Raw genomic sequence first — 16821 nt, forward strand, 5'->3', positions numbered from 1 at the left:
AGTACTGTTGCATGAAAAGGTTTGTTTGAATCCAACTACAATAGTAACATTGTGATGTATATACTAACTTGCATAGTGACAATGAAGTATGTCAATTAGTAAAATATTTCTGTATAGTATTCTGTTTACTACTAAAAAGAGATTGTAGAAATACTCATTAACAAATGAAAAAGTATATATATATATATATATATATATCATTAGATTGTGCTTTCTGTTGTTATGTAATAATGTCAATGCATAAGAACTTGTTTATGTTGATAAAGGCAAATTTGTATGATGTGTCTTTGTGTTATTTGGTATTCTGTATATTTTCCAGTTTCCTTTACATCATGCCCACATTGGTTAGAGTCTACAGCAACAACCAGGCTAATCCAGTGTTAAAAAAAGCCATTCATTTTGTGTGCAAGCAGTTCTTTATTCTCCACCGTAAACCATTCATTCTCCAGATGTTTGGCAGCATAGCACCCATCCTAGATATGCCATGTGCTATTGAAGGTGTCAAGAATTGTACAAAGGTAAAAGCAAAGGGACTTCTATACTCCATGAATGTGTAATCCCAAGGATTTCTGTGGAGCTGAAACTATTCCTATGTATTTTTTCTTTGTTTCAGGTTCAGCCCAACAGTTTCTTTAACTTACTCTTGGCATTAGAGAAAGATTGCCCAGATCATTTATCTGTCCTTGACCTAGTTGTTGGGGACAAACCACTCAAAGCTTTGGTGAGTGTTTTTATAGATAGTTCAGTATTTCTTTTAAATTGGGTTAGAAAGTTGGTTTCCTAAACAAGGTTTTTACGCACTGAATTGTGTCTCTAAGGTCTAAGTTCTATAAGATTTCAGTCACAACAGTTTAAAGGGTCTTACATGGGCTCCAAAATGTTCACATTTAGAATAACATACAATCTAAATATAGTTATGAAGGAATAGTTTCAAAATCAAAATGGTGTTCAGATGCTAAAATGATCTTATCAAATGTAATGCTGAATTTGTCTATATAATCTTTTCAAGTCTTTGTATTATAACTGTTGTTTAATGTTCATTCTGCTTGGAAGACTGTATTTTACTATTATTAGTATGTATTTGTTTCTCCCAGGATTTCTGTTATGAGAATGATCCAGATACTTTCAATATGATGGATCTGATCAATATGTGTGTTACAGTTATAGCTTATGCACCAGACTCCTTTCGCTCCAGTCAGATGTTGGTAAGAACTAAGTTTGGTGACCTGTGTGTAAAAAAGTACATGAATGGTCTACAATGAATGTTTCTATTGGATGTTTCAGACTATACTTGAAATGGTGATTCCTCGCTATTTGGAATATCTTAAAAAAGAGACAAGCAGGAGAGACAACTCGGTAGCTGCGAGAACTGAAGTTGTGGCCATAACTAATTTAGCAGTAGCTGTAAGATCTCTCATTACATGCTGTGAATATTTTGCAAGGTATTGTCTATCTTATGTAGAATTATCTTTTTAGACTAAGCAAATATCCAGGTTTTAAAATACTCATTTCTAGGCCTCAAACTTGAGTGAAACTCTTCAGTTGTCTTGAATATGTCAATTAGTGTTTAAGCAAAGGGAGAATATCATGAACACAGGTCCAGTGCTATGAAATGTATTATAGTTTTTACATTTACAATAGCTGTCATGAATGTTGGTAGTCATTACTTGTGATGAATGAATGATTCAGGAGTGGCTTAATGAGATGTTCTTACAATATATGAATACAGCACTAGCAACACCATACAGTAGCTGGTTTAGAATTTTGATGGTTTAGTCTTTCTGAATGACTTTATTTTGTCACAACAGGAGCATGAGTTTACCGCAGAGATTTCTAGAGGTCACTGGAGTCACAGGATCTAAACCAATGCAGAACCACAGTCTGCATTCACTGACTGTTGATGAAAGAGAGGATTCACATGCCAGGTAGGATTACATATACAAGACCAACAGGCAGTCTCACTCATCTCTATGTAGTGGAAACTTTACAGGCACCATTGAAGTTCTGGTCTAGACATTACTTCTGTTTAGTCTCCAGATAACATATACAAGACCAACAGGCAGCTAGCCTCACTCATCTCTATGTAGTGGAAACTTTACAGGCACCATTGAAGTTCTGGTCTAGACATTACTTCTCTTTAGTCTCCAAATGTAATTTTATGCTAGGTTTATTTTGGATAAACATTTAATTAACATTTGTAACTGATAAACTTGCATAGTTAAATGATTGTAGCTGAGCTGCTATTTTTTGAAAGGACTGGCTTTCACTTTATATATAGATTACATATATATATATATATATATATATATATTGTACATTTAATTATTCAACATTTAATATTGATTTGGTTGTTTTTGTAGCCGACATATGGAAGAAGGCCGAAGAAAAACCTATGGTCAGGAACCAGATGACCTTGAACTTCGTGAAGATTTTCGCAAACCTAGAGACTCCCTCTTGTCAATAGCAGCAGAATTTTATTCTCAGTGCTGCAGTCGATTGAAAGATCTCAGGAAAATGTTGGCAGATCCAGCGTTCCGGTCACCAGAATTGTTTGACAATAAAACTCATAATGTGAGTAGTCTGTTGAACTTAGTCCATTGAACACTTTGAAAGAAGGAGAGTTGATCTGATAGTGTATTTAAGTTTATCAAACAAACAATGAAGCTAAGATAAAGTTAATATTATTTTTGTTGCATTCTGTTTTTACTTTTGTAATATTTAGACATACAAATAATGTCTGTATTTTTTTTGTTCATTAAATGTTCAAAGATAAATGTTTGAACTAATCGTTTATCACTTTGTCAACTTAGCGCCTCGCTGAAGTAGCTCATACTTTACTCAAACTAGCACCTTATGATCCACTTACTATGGCTTGCTCAGGATTACAGAGGTGAGCTAATTGTTCATTTAAAAAAAAAGTAATTTTTTAATTATCCTTTTGACTTTAATTACCTAAACATAAAGAAAAAAAAATTTTCATAACAATATTCATGCAAATTGAATCTGACTACTGTGTTTGTACAGATATATGTTAGAAATAATGCCCAACACAGACTGGTCTCATGAACTAATAAGGCCTGGCTTAAACTTGATCTTGAGACGACTGGACAGACTCTTTACTAAAATATCCAAGAAGACAGCATTAAGAGTAAGTAGACTTACTTTTTAAGCTTAAGGTGTGAGTCAGTTTAAGATGTGTGTCAGTGTTTGTACAATTAACCAAGTTAAATGAACAAAAATATCTTGATGTAGATGCTTGAATTTTAGTTTAAAATGTAATATTTTAGTAAATTGCATTTAGTTCTGCATTTAAGAAAAACAATATTTGACCATAGTATACTGTGTTACATTGAACTGAGACTACTCTTTAAAAGTGACTTTTTGTATTGCAGAGACAACTGGACTGGGAGGCTGCTGCTAATATATTAAAAGGTATGAAATACGTGTATTTCTTCTATCAAACTAAAGTTTAATCTTGGTTTTTGTGAGAATCTTTTCAGGTTATTCTTTTGTATTTGTAAGTTACGGTTTAATGTTTTATGTACAGAAGTAATAGTACTTTACTTTGTACTCTTCTCTCCTGGAGAATCTTTAAGTTTTAATGATTTTACAAATGATTATTAAATGTGATTAACCTCATGGCTCTATTTTGGGTCAGTTCTAGTTTGTTGTCTTGAGGTATCCAAAAACAGATGATACACATTTAGGTAGTATTGATTCAACTGCATTCAAAAAGCATTTCAGTTTTAGGCTCACAATAAAGTCAAACAAAATCGCTCAGTAATTAGAGGTATAGAATTGCAAATGAAGCAATGCATTGACCTTAATGCAATAGATACCAAGACCATTCAAGCTATATTATGATACATGATTTGTATATTGTAGATTAAATTTTGTGCTCTTTACTTAAAATAAACTTACTTCCCTTTACTGAGATAGAGCGGCCAATGTTGTTGATAGTGTAGTTTACATTTTCTGCCCTTTGTTATAATTAAGTCAACATTGTAGATCAAAGTATCTCCCCTATACACTCAAACACCCCAGTCTGTATTGTAGATGAAATGAGCTATCTTGTCCAACTGTTGCTTTATACAATCTTGTTTTGTCGACAGGAGTTTATCAAACTTTAAGGAAATTTTCTTTTGTTGCACTTCTTCCTCACCTGAAGGTAATTTATTAGTTGAGAACTGTTAGTAGTACATATTTATATTAAATCAAGTATTGTACCTCTGATTTAGTATTGTGTAACCCACCCCTCACATATAAAATAGCTACCTTACCCAGCTGTTAAAACAATAAACATGGCTGCTGTATTGTCAAAATGGGCATTCTCCAGATCACCCTAATTATAAGTCATATCTTACAATAGTTTTCAATTCCTAGATTTAAGACTTTACAAAAATTTAGGTAATAATTAATTGGTTAAGCCTACAAGAACTTCAAACTAATTTTTTTGTAAAGCTATTGGGCTCATTTTCACTAATTGCTTGGTAGGAGGGCTGAGTGAGAAAAAGTTCTGTATTCAGGGTTCTAGCAAAAGGAAAATTTTTTTTGATAATGAATGAAACAGTGAAATTAAATTCATTTGATATGTTCTGGTCACATGACACATTCGTTAACATTAATCACTAAAATCTTCACCTTTACAATTCCTGAAGACTAAAGCTCTTCTGAAAAGGTCTCTCCATTCTTCTGCGTTTCTTCTCTTAAGTGTCTAATCAGTGTAAGGTTTTTTTAATTCTCAATTTTGTCTTCCCATTGTTTTGTTTTGACCTCTTTAACTTTTTTCTTATTCTGATTTTTATGGAAGAGTCTTTACTTTACCAATGAGACAAAAATCATTTCCATTAAACTGCATAGTCTCATTTTATGTACAAGTAATCAAATAATTTGTTTCCCCAGACACTTGTGAATATCTTGATTACTATTTTGTTAACAAGTAATGGTTCTCATCTGTTGCTGCCTGAGTCTCTGACTGTACCAACTGGTATACACCGCAGTGAGCCTTGTGCTCTACAGATAGATGCTAGTCCTTTGTTTGTCTCCTCTGTGGTTAAGTTGGTTGCTATGCAGATGCAAGCTCTTGGGGTGAGTTGTAGAAAATGTTTCCTACCACACATTATACTCTAGGAGTGTAGACATAAGTACTAAACATGACAAAAAATATACATTCCAGCATTCTATGTGTCTAATATGCTCTGTAAGTCCTAGTTCTGAACATTTCAAACAAATCAGAAAGATAATTTATTTGCATATTAGATGTTAACAACAACCATCACATTTTCCATCCCTTGATCTGTGAAAGTTTCAAAGAATTGTTTCAAATAACTAATTCATGTAAAAAAAAAAACAACTTTTCATACAATATTATTTGACTTTTTTTTTTCTTTTTGGTTTCGTTCTTCTTTTTATTCTTGCTTTAAACAAAATTTTCCTACCACAAACCAAAGCAACTTAGCTCAGTAGTCTTCATTGACTTAGCTCAATAGTCTTCATTGACTTAGCTCAATAGTCTTCATTGACTTAGCAGCTCAATAGTCTTCATTGACTTAGCAGCTCAATAGTCTTCATTGACTTAGCTCAATAGTCTTCATTGACTTAGCTCAATAGTCTTCATTGACTGAGAGTTGAACAGATTGAAGCAATAAAGGTGTGACATTTTTTTGTTTAGTATCTATATATATTTCTAAATACTTTATACAGAGACAAGCTTTAATTATAGACACTATAACTAAAACCTTTTCAGGACCAATATTCTTTAGAGCAAATCTGTGGCGGTGTTTCAGCTTTCACTGCCAATGAGAAGTCTCTCAATTTACTGATCAACTTTATACTTCCATTGTGTATTAGAGTTGGATCACACTGTCGAGGTTAGTCAATGCATTCTTGAGTACTTAAGTACTCTGATACTTTTCTTTAAAGTTTAGGTCTAAATATCCATTTAGCGCAGCTTTAAATAAGTTGTCATCTATTTAATTTTTACATTTCTTCTTATTGTACTGCTTAACATGCCCAACTGGGTTTTATTACACTCCTGCTCACACAATTCCAAAGTGAATGAAAGTTGATATTAACTAGAAATAGATCAATTTGAATAGAGGAATCATAAGAACTGAATAGAGGAATCATAAGAACTGAATAGAGGAATCATAAGAACTGAATAGAGGAATCATAAGAACTGAAAAGAAACTGGTAATTCCAGAGTGGTTGTTAATTTTTTTTGACACTAGAGAATGACTTCTTTTATCATTTCAATACAATTGTTCCCAAAACCTGTTGTTACTTAAATATAAACATTGTAACCAGAACGTTCCTACTATTTTTATTTTATTTCAACTATAGTTTTTGAAATAGCATTTTCTTACTGCAGCTGAAATAGCAAAAGAATGATTAACAGAAAAACAAAAGAAATATTAAATAAACATGATAGAGAGCATTGTTTTTAGGAAAGAACAAAATAAAGTGAGATCATGGAGATAGTTGGAATAACTTAGAGTGATATGTACTTATTAAAGAGGCCAAGTTCTAGAGCAAGTAGTTTACTGAGACATGTATTTCTATAAAGCTTAAGCTTTTTTGCTGTGATTTTTTATTATAGACACACCAAGGTTGAGTCATGCTGACATGACCTTTGCCCTTACAGTCATCATTAACATTTTGAGTCCAAGTGCTTCCAATCAATCCAATCAGAACAACTTCAACAAATCAACATACCTCTCTATTGGTGAATATGGCAGGACTCCCAGTGTGTCCCAGACAGATAAAAGTATCAAGTATATATCTGAACTACATCTTCACACTGCACTTGTGGGTGAGTCCCTACTTAATCATTGGGGATTTTCAGGATACATCTTTACAATAAACAAACTATTAAAGTAATACAATACAGTAACATAGAAAAAGATGAGAAAGCTGTAAAGAGAAATATGGGGGTGTTATTAGGTAATCTAGAGAAAAACGTGAGAAAATAAAGAGGAAGATTGGGAATGATTTTGAATAGAAAACAAAACAATGTCCAGGAAGCTAAATTGAAGGATCACTAAAAAAAAATTTACTTTGTGCTATCAACAAATGAACTTAAAAATGTGATTTTACAGTGCTAAAAAGTGCAACAAAATGACCTATTAGAATACTTAGCTTATCAACATGTCCTGTCTGCTAGAAATCCCTTAAGAACTAGTTCTAGCTATCCAGCATGAAAGCAAATCTTCCCTTATGTAGACCTACTCTGTTGACTACCAATATTTCTTTTCTACATTATAACTGTATGGTTCATTTCTTTGTTGTTATAATTGTTAAAAATGACATTGTCTTAATGTGTTATAGAATCATTAATAACTGCTCTGGTCTAGTTACAAATTAAGTTACATCTACATCATATAGAAACATATAAATATATGTGAAAGCAATAAACCAACAGGACATTTGTTTACTTGAATCATGTCTGTCTCATTGGATTACCCTCACACTTCTTTCAATGTTCATTCTAATCAAAAATTTCAAAATGCTCATATGCTAGTTAACTCATTTTGTTAACCTTATTGTTTTTTTTTTTTTTGGCAAACTAAGAGATGGGTGTGCATTAACTTGTACAAACTGTTGATGTCAGCTAATTTAATTAATTGTATGACCAAAAAAGCAATAATCTGTGATCAATTTATAGCTGCATTGCATGTCAGTGTGTTTCAATATGGAAAATGTTTTAATAGATATTTGTTATAGAATAAAACTTTTTTTTTTTTGGTATCTTAATTGTCTTCTTATTTGAAATAAATTTTTTTTTTTTTTAATTTTCAGGTCTTGAAATCTTGATGGTATGTTTTGATAAACAGTTGTCATCTCACTGGCACCTGGTGGCTAAAACTATTATTGGGTTGGCCTCACGAGCTAAAGGTATACAATTATATAACTTATAGTTGGTCAAGCTTTAAAGAAAAAAATGTATAACTCATTCACAACCTGTCCATAAATATATTCTTTATATTTTAAATGTACACATTCATTGCTTATAAATACAAATGATTTATGTGAATTACTTGGATATGACTTCAATTTTCCAAATCTATTTTTATGTGCTTTAAATGAAAAATTTGCTCTTTGTTTTTGAAAAGTACAATGAAGGAAACCTCAGATCATGATGAAGAAATGTATGTTTATAAAAACTTTTTTTTTTCACTCTAAATAATATGTGTTTGGCTCCTAAACAAAATTTGGGATTTAAAAAAGAACTTTTGTTTCAGTGGATCTACCAATGTGGAAATTTGTAGACTTTCTGGTGACACATCGTCCCTCTCTTTTCATTTTACTGCAGACATTTATTCAATTTCGGGTAAGTTTGAGCAGGATGTAGTCAGTATACAATTGAACAGATACAGTGTTGAGTTGCATAGTTGTTAACTCTTTGTGTTGTTGATCAGATGATGAGAGTCAACTGTGACACAGCCCAGGAGTATTACTTGCAGCAAACAATCAAAGACAAACTACAAGGCTATACATTCTCCTACCACAAACCAGCATCTGCCATTCTAGTCAACCTAGCCATTGAACTCAGACACTTGCGGGATGAACTATCTAATAGTACTGGAAGTAAGTAGGCTTGACCTCTTGTCACTGTCACTCAATGAACTGTGGATTTAAAGCTCAATTTATTTTAGTACCATTCTATTGCATTTCTCAAGCTATTTTTGAGTTGGGTACTAATTTCCAGTAGAACACTGTGGTACCAAATACCTGTACCCATATCAGATTTAATTTTAGTATTGAAACCTTGGGTACCAGTTCTGGTTAGTATTTTGTCTATCTAGTCCTAGTTTTGAGTAAAAAAAATTAACAACTTTTTTTAGTTTCAAGGAGTTGAAACCTTTACCAAATTCTGATTGGAAATTGGGTACTAAGTCCTGATATTTGTTTTTGTTGCTATTGTATGCAAGAAAAAAAAATGCAAATGAGATCAGGATCATAACTCAGTCACCTTACAGCTTCCATTAATTTAAATTGAAAAATTGGACTATTGTTGGTCTTTAGTTATGTTAGTATATAAGAATTCTCTGAATAGTTTAATTGTTGTTTAAGCCTTGTGAACACTGATACTGAGTAGTAAATGCAAAATTACTCCAGCGTTATTGATTGTTGTTAACATTCTAATTCTATTCTAAACTTGTCTAGTTTACAGATCAAGAGCAGCAACTCTAGCTACTGAACAATCAGACTACTCTCAGACACAAGTACCTGATAGACATACCACAGAATTAGCAGCTGAAATAATTGGCTCCTCAAAGATAAGTCATGGGTCACTCATCAAGCGCTCCAGTAAAGGTATAAAATAAACAGATAGTTAGGTTACTTTTGTCAAATTGTTCACTTAAATAAATAAAGCAACAAGCCATTGTATGTTGACTATTTTGCAGCCACTTTGCTGTCTCAGTCCAGCTCTAACAGTGCTCAGCAACGTTCTCAAACTACAGCAGTATCCAATGAACAAAGTCCTTCACTGCAGAGAACAAAGTCCAGTAAACGTATCACTGCTAGAGGGGGCAGCCAGATTTTGTTTAAGTTTTCTCGAAAAAGTACAACAGATGAGCCAGGAGGTTAGAGATTGTTTTTTTTTTTTTTTTTTTTTTGACAATTTTTTTTTTTTCTTAGTAGCAAGATCCTTAGATTTGAAAATATGTAATCTGGTTATAAGACAAAAGGTTCTATGTTATGAGTTTTTATTTTAGACAGTGTTTAAACTTGTTACAAGACTAGAAGTTCTATGTGAGTGTTAAAACTTGTTATAAGACTAGAAGTTCTATGTGAGTGTTAAAACTTGTTACAAGATTAGAAGTTCTATGTTAGTGTTAAAACTTGTTACAAGACTAGAAGTTCTATGTTAGTGTTAAAACTTGTTACAAGACTAGAAGTTCTATGTTAGTGTTAAAACTTGTTATAAGACTAGAAGTTCTATGTTAGTGTTAAAACTTGTTACAAGACTAGAAGTTCTATGTGAGTGTTAAAACTTGTTACAAGACTAGAAGTTCTATGTTAGTGTTAAAACTTGTTACAAGACTAGAAGTTCTATGTTAGTGTTAAAACTTGTTACAAGACTAGAAGTTCTATGTTAGTGTTAAAACTTGTTACAAGACTAGAAGTTCTATGTTAGTGTTAAAACTTGTTACAAGACTAGAAGTTCTATGTGAGTGTTAAAACTTGTTACAAGACTAGAAGTTCTATGTTAGTGTTAAAACTTGTTACAAGACTAGAAGTTCTATGTTAGTGTTAAAACTTGTTATAAGACTAGAAGTTCTATGTTAGTGTTAAAACTTGTTACAAGACTAGAAGTTCTATGTTAGTGTTAAAACTTGTTATAAGACTAGAAGTTCTATGTTAGTGTTAAAACTTGTTATAAGACTAGAAGTTCTATGTTAGTTTTAAAACTTGTTATAAGACTAGAAGTTCTATGTTAGTGTTAAAACTTGTTATAAGACAAAAGGTTCTATGTTTGACAGTGTTTAAACTTGTTATAAAACAAGAGGTTCTATGTTTAACAGTGTGTTTAATCTGCAAAATATATTGTTCTCTAATGTATTTAATAATATGTATTGTTGGTTTATATGCACACACAAACATTTCAATATATTGTTTATATTGTCTTTAAATAAATTGGTTGTATCTGTTATGTTTATTGATTGCATTTGAAATGCTATATATTTGTATCTTTAATGCATGTGCAGATTTGGAAACACCCATTTCTCCAGTGTTACAAAGACAAGGCACCATCCGTTTCCGTGGCAGTTTATCAAAACAAAACAGCCAAGAGCTTGAAGGACACATCTCGCATGTAGTTTATGAAAATGAAGATCTTGAGGCAAATGGAAAAGGTTAGAAAAGTGACATATCTTAATATGATGTCAGTATCAATTGTTTGACCCCATTCAGATTAAAGTATTTTTATTTTGTGTTTTGTTTTTTTAAATATATTTCAATACAAAAGTGAATCTCTACCTAAGCTCATATAATTTTCAGACATCCCTAAAAAAAATTAATTTAAAAGTATAAAAAATTAAAGTTCCCTTTTTAGACCTTGCAATCTATAGGGCAGATGATGTTAAGGTCATATGTTTCTTCATCCAAAGGTTAACTAGCAGGGTGTCATGTGGCCAGCACAATGACATACTCCTTTACTTCCCCCAATGACTTAGTCAGGTACCCTTTAGAGTTGGCTGGACTAAAAATCCTGAATTCAAAATCCCAGTCTTCACCAAGATTCAAGCCCAGGACCCGGAAGGCAAGCATTTAACCACCAAGCCACTGTGCCCCCATTGTTAATTTAGTAGTTCATTTAAATTATAGCTTAAAACTCATTTGTGTGTTAGTTATATTTAAGTGAATTAAATATATAAAGCACCAACACTAATAGCCCAAATAACCATCTCAGACACATTGTGATGTATATACTAACTTCCATAATGACATAGGAGAAATTATTTGTATATATTACTTCTGGTCTTTACCTCCTGAAGGTGAAAACACCATTTTATAATGTATCCTCCTACCTTCAATCATACATACTTCTTTAATGTTTGGTTGTTGTTTTTTAACCAAAACATTCTTTGTGGTAAAGAAAAGAATCAAACATTTGTCTTAACATGAAAAAAGAAAATAAACTTTTCAAAATCTGTATTATTTAATTTTAAAGATGTAGTGGCACTGGAAATACACTATTCTCCACCTTCATACTTTCTGTTTGGTCAGTTTCTGCCTAGAAAGATCAAATCTCTTTGCTTTTCAAATTACAAAAATAAACCCCCCCCCCCCCCCCCCCCCCCAAAAAAAATTTTGAAACATCACACACACACACACATTCAAAAGACATTTATGACAACACACACACTCAGATGATTCTTTGGATTCTTAATTCCAGATGTAGATATAGATCTATTCTTATGAATTATCTTTCTTTCCAATGAAATAGACATTCCTTTTCACACCGAAGTTAAACTAATTCTGTTGCCTTCAGGCATTGTATGGCGAGCACTACAACCAACTTTTCTTATTTACCATATTGTTTAGAAAGAAATAAATATATTGACTCCAGTTCAATCCACTGCTGTATACAAATGTGTCTCCACCATTAGTCTGAAACTTCAGATTGAAATTCATCTACTTTTATTCAGTCACCCCCATCCTGTTGCCAAAAGCAAGGTTTAAAGATATTTAGAAAATGAAAGTGGCGGGGTGTTTAATGGTTGAAATTTTTACATGCAGCCATCAATTTTTTTTCTTTTGCAGCAAGAATGGTGACACAGCAGTCTGTACTTGGAGAAGATCCTAGAGAGCATAGACTCCAGCGCCAGGATGCAAAAAGCAGAAAGACTTTTAAGATTAAAAGAACAAAAACTAAAAGTTCCGTCAGACCAAGGTTCATGTCTCACCGCCATCGACCTGAAGTTTTAGACACTAACATAGGAACTCAAGAAGATTTAAGTGTCACTCACATGTCTGTCAACTTCTCGGAGCAATTACAGCGCCCATCTTCTGGGTCAGGGATGGCCAGATCTGTTGAAACTATTCCTGAATCTGTAGAAACTAAGGTACTGGTGCTTACAAATAATCTTGTACAAAAATATATTTATATAAATCTATACACACAAATTCCTTGTATTTTGTATAAGTTTCTGTCCTGTAAAGTTTAAATGATTAGGTTCTGTGTGTAGATTTTAAAGTGAAACTTTTGTTTGTTAAAATTCTACATTAGACTACATTGCAATTTTATTTTTTAGCCACCCTTTATAGAAAAGCTATGATAGATAATGGTTTTAAAATATATATATATTTTTTTTAGATTCTAAAATTAAATTTATTCTGAAATTATTTCTTCACCTTTTAGTCAGCACATGCTCGATACCTACAACGTTCAAAGTCGCACGATGAGCCACCAGAATCCTCTCCTCGAAGACATGACAAGAACAAAGCTTCCACTCGTACTGGACGAATCCATAGACAAGGTGGGCGCATCATCCACAGCAGATCACCCTCCATCAGCCCTTCAATCAGCCCTCGGCCCAGCTACCGCCACAAAAAAGATCAAGTGGACAATGTGAAACCTGAGAATGAGCACAAGAACAGAGTTGATGAGACAGAATTAGTTACATCCATGGATCTTGAGACTTTTGACAATGTACTAAACGAAGAGAGCATTATAAATAAGCTGTCATCACTAGAACGCACACAGGCAGACTCTCAGAAACATGTCTTTGATGCATTGAGCCCTTTATCTTTTGATGGTAGCAAGAAAGATTTAGACAGAGCCTCCAAATCTGCTGTTGAAAGTTCCATTTCATTCTCTTCTCTAGACACTGTCATTTCTCCCCACGAAGAGAGACCAGGGCTGGCTACACGAGAAAAGGACACTGCTAGGTCAAGGCCCCTTACTTCACCTAGTGCTGCTCCAGAAACACCAACTCGTCGTGCTGCTATAAGATTTCCAAGAGACCAAGCTATAAAGTTGACAAGTTTGTCACCAACTAAAGGTGAGAAGTCCTCTGGTGTGAACTCTAATGTCAAATCCAGCCAAATTGATTCCAGCTGGAGTGAGTCAGAGAAAATGAAGAAAGTTGAAGCCTGGACTAACAAGCTGATTAATCCCCCAGCGACTCAAGTTTACATCCAGAAATATTCTGCTAATTCACCTGTCTCTCCAACATTGGAATCTCCTGGACAAGTCCCAGCCTACAGCGGTTCATCATCACAGACATCACCCAGCCACATAACATCCTTCAGTTCCTCCCCCAATGACTCCCCCATTAGAAAACCTTCTTTCAGCTCTTCCCAGACTTCACCAACCCGAAAATTCTCATACTCCTCTTCCTCTACAACAGACAGCCCCACCCACAAATTGTTTTTCAGCTATCGCAATTCACCAAGCCACAGACTGGGATATATTTCACCCCAAGAAAGAAAGACCTCCTTTAGCTCATCTTCTCATGATTCTCCTGTCAGAAAACCATCTTTCAGCTCCTCCTCTGACTCTAGAAAGAAACTGACTTTCAGCTCTACCACCAGTTCTCAGAGTTCTCTCCTCTCATCCCCTACCAATGTTCCAAGCCGAGGCCTTGCTTCAGATTATAGTCCTTCAAAAGTGCTTGGACACTCGTCTATAGCAGCTGATGACAAAACCAAGCAAGGAGGCTTCACTGATAATGCTGTTAAATCCAACACTTCCTTTCACCCCTTAATGATTCCTAGAAGCCCTAAAGTACAAGACACCTCTAATGTTAGTAAGTACAGCAGGCCATTTGGTTCAAATCTTGATTCAGATGTTCACAAACTGTCTAATGTTGAGCACATGTCACAGGCAAGCAAGATGTCCAATGTCCCTTCCAAGCCCACCACATTAAATTTACAGACTGGCAGGACAGACACTCACAGCTCATCTGTTCATGGTCTGGTCAGCAGATTTGAAAAATCTGTTGGAAGTAGCTGTACTAAAGGCCCACTGACCTTCAAAAGTGGTGGACCACAGACAGCAACTAGTGACTGTTTGAGCCCCCCTGCTTACACTTACTCCTCTCCTGTCTATACAAAATCTAGAAATGAAACGTTGACCTCCCCTGCTAGTGGCAATAATTATTCCGGTGGAACCTACAAGATGGATGTAATGAATAAACCAGGTTACAATCAAAATGTGCCACTTACCAGTGTCCACACTGACAATAGATCTAGCTTCATGTCTGACCACAGCCCAAAGAACCAATTGGCTAGTCTGAGTCATGTTTCAAGGTGTGACTCCTCTGACTCTCTCAGTGCCAATGAAAGCTCTTCTTTACTCAGAGATGAAGAGAAAAGTCAGTCATTGAATTCTCTTTATTATGCTGATGAAGACATACCAGATGCTCTATAAATTCAATAGATAGAATCTAGCACTACTGAGATACTTAGTCCTTCATTTCATGGTCAGTATACATAGTCATATTTAATACCAGGCATTCTATTGATTTACTAGATCTGGTAATTAGTCATGTATTAAACAAATTGTTAACTTTTTAGCAATATCTGTTGAAGTTTTGGTTAACCAATAATCATGTGATATCTAGTTGTTGTTTTTTGCCAGGAAGGTGAATCCCATAACTTGAAAGCTTGTATTTCTGAAGCATGTATCTTGCATTTGTTTATTTATTCAGAAATGACTGCTTTGTCAAAGCATTAATAGTATTGTGTTCATTGTTGACCAGAATGCATTTAACATGTTTTCTATTGAGGCCATTGTTACATGTCTGTCATTTGTTCTTTGTATTGAACTTCTTGTTGGTAGTAAGTGATTCAAAATATTAGTCTGTTTCTCTGTAATAGATCAAGTTTTCATTTCAAATTATTATTTGATCATCTGCTGAATAGTATATCAATTTAGTATACAGTTGTTTTTTTTGAGTTCATTATATATCTAAACTATTCATTTATTAAGTGTTTGTCATACAATTTTCTTTTTATAATTCTGAGTGATGTTTTCAAGTCATTTTGATAAGTGCACTATAGTGTTGAATGATTGGTCTAGTCTAACTGGTGAACTAGACAGTGTTGCTTATGACCATCATCTGACTAAATGTCCAGATCTACTGGGAACCACAAGTTTTGTTTTCTTGTCATTGGTGATAGTATTTTCTGCATTTGTGATATTTTTAACATAGTATTGTTTGATTGTTTACCTAGTTTCAATACATCTATATATACAAGTCTAGCTCTATGTTGAAGCAAAAGATAAGCTACATATATGTATATAGGATATATATATATATATATATATATATATATATATATATATATATATATATATATATATATAATGAGTAGCCACAGGTAAATCTAAAATATTTTTTTTCAATCTATTCAGTAATGCAGTAATAATCTAATCCACTATTTATTGTCCACACCAGACTCAAGAGATCCATTGATGTACTCACATAGAAACAGAGAATAAAGAAATGACTTGTGACTTGTTGTTGTTTTCTTTTTCAACTAGAAACTTCATTTTTAGAAGAAATCTCTTGCATTACTTTTTTTTCCATACACACTTCCACAAATGTTGGGGGGGGGGGGGGGGGGATAAAATATATGCTTTTACATTTCTAGCAGGCAAGCAATATGTTTGGGCAACGGAAAAAAAAAATGTCTTACAAACATGATACTCATCAAACACAACAAATAAATGCTGTTTCAATAATAGAGTAAAGAAGCTTTGTAAACAGAAGGAAAACTTGTATAGAAAATTTAAAGAAACTAAGGCAGAAAGAGTTTATAAAAAGTATATTAAAATTAAACACCTAACAAAGTCCAAGAAAATAGAAACAACAGGAGTAACACCATTAAATTGACATATGATAATGAAACTAAAGCTAACATACTAATATATACTTTGCATTAGCTTTCTCAGCCCCAGGAGACAAAGACATTGCTTAATTTGAACCAAGAAGACAACATAGGAGATATAGAAGTACACGAAAATGGGATCCAAAAACTATTAGTGAACATTAAACCGAATAAAGCATCTGGACCTGATGGTATTCTAGCTAGATTATTCAAAGAACTAAGCAATGAGCTAGCCCCAGTGTTCAAAATACTCTTTCAGGAATCTCTAAACAAGGGCAGAGTACCAAAGGACTGGAAAGAAGCTAATGTCACCCCCCCCCCCCCCCCCCTATTTAAAAAAGAGAAAAATCTGATCCAGGAAACTAAAGAACAGTTTCACTTACCAGCATCACATGTAAAATGCTAGAACACGTAGCAACATCATAAACCACTTAGACAAACATAATGTCCTTACTCCATACCAACATGGCTTTAGGA

The 16821-nt window shown here is 33.6% G+C and overlaps 1 protein-coding gene across 6 annotated transcripts in view; it reads left to right on the top strand.

Moving 5' to 3' along the window:
• The window catches only part of LOC106066332 (protein unc-80 homolog), a 53331-nt gene extending 37361 nt beyond the window's left edge, over positions 1–15970 (top strand). For all 6 annotated transcript variants that reach the window (XM_056031583.1, XM_013225323.2, XM_056031587.1 and 3 more), the window contains 21 exons: positions 320–518; positions 614–721; positions 1095–1205; positions 1285–1442; positions 1809–1925; positions 2361–2571; positions 2811–2890; positions 3025–3148; positions 3393–3432; positions 4113–4168; positions 4903–5088; positions 5747–5870; positions 6599–6811; positions 7798–7893; positions 8241–8329; positions 8418–8586; positions 9166–9315; positions 9408–9587; positions 10713–10859; positions 12271–12572; positions 12869–15970. In XM_056031583.1, the coding sequence (XP_055887558.1) occupies positions 320–518; positions 614–721; positions 1095–1205; positions 1285–1442; positions 1809–1925; positions 2361–2571; positions 2811–2890; positions 3025–3148; positions 3393–3432; positions 4113–4168; positions 4903–5088; positions 5747–5870; positions 6599–6811; positions 7798–7893; positions 8241–8329; positions 8418–8586; positions 9166–9315; positions 9408–9587; positions 10713–10859; positions 12271–12572; positions 12869–14881 (4873 nt within the window). In that variant the 3' untranslated portion in view covers positions 14882–15970. The remainder of the gene's footprint in view (positions 1–319; positions 519–613; positions 722–1094; positions 1206–1284; positions 1443–1808; positions 1926–2360; positions 2572–2810; positions 2891–3024; positions 3149–3392; positions 3433–4112; positions 4169–4902; positions 5089–5746; positions 5871–6598; positions 6812–7797; positions 7894–8240; positions 8330–8417; positions 8587–9165; positions 9316–9407; positions 9588–10712; positions 10860–12270; positions 12573–12868) is intronic.
• The last annotated feature ends 851 nt before the right edge of the window (positions 15971–16821 follow it).

This window comes from Biomphalaria glabrata, chromosome 6 (genome assembly GCF_947242115.1).
Source record: "Biomphalaria glabrata chromosome 6, xgBioGlab47.1, whole genome shotgun sequence".
In the NCBI taxonomy this organism is placed as follows: domain Eukaryota; kingdom Metazoa; phylum Mollusca; class Gastropoda; family Planorbidae; genus Biomphalaria; species Biomphalaria glabrata.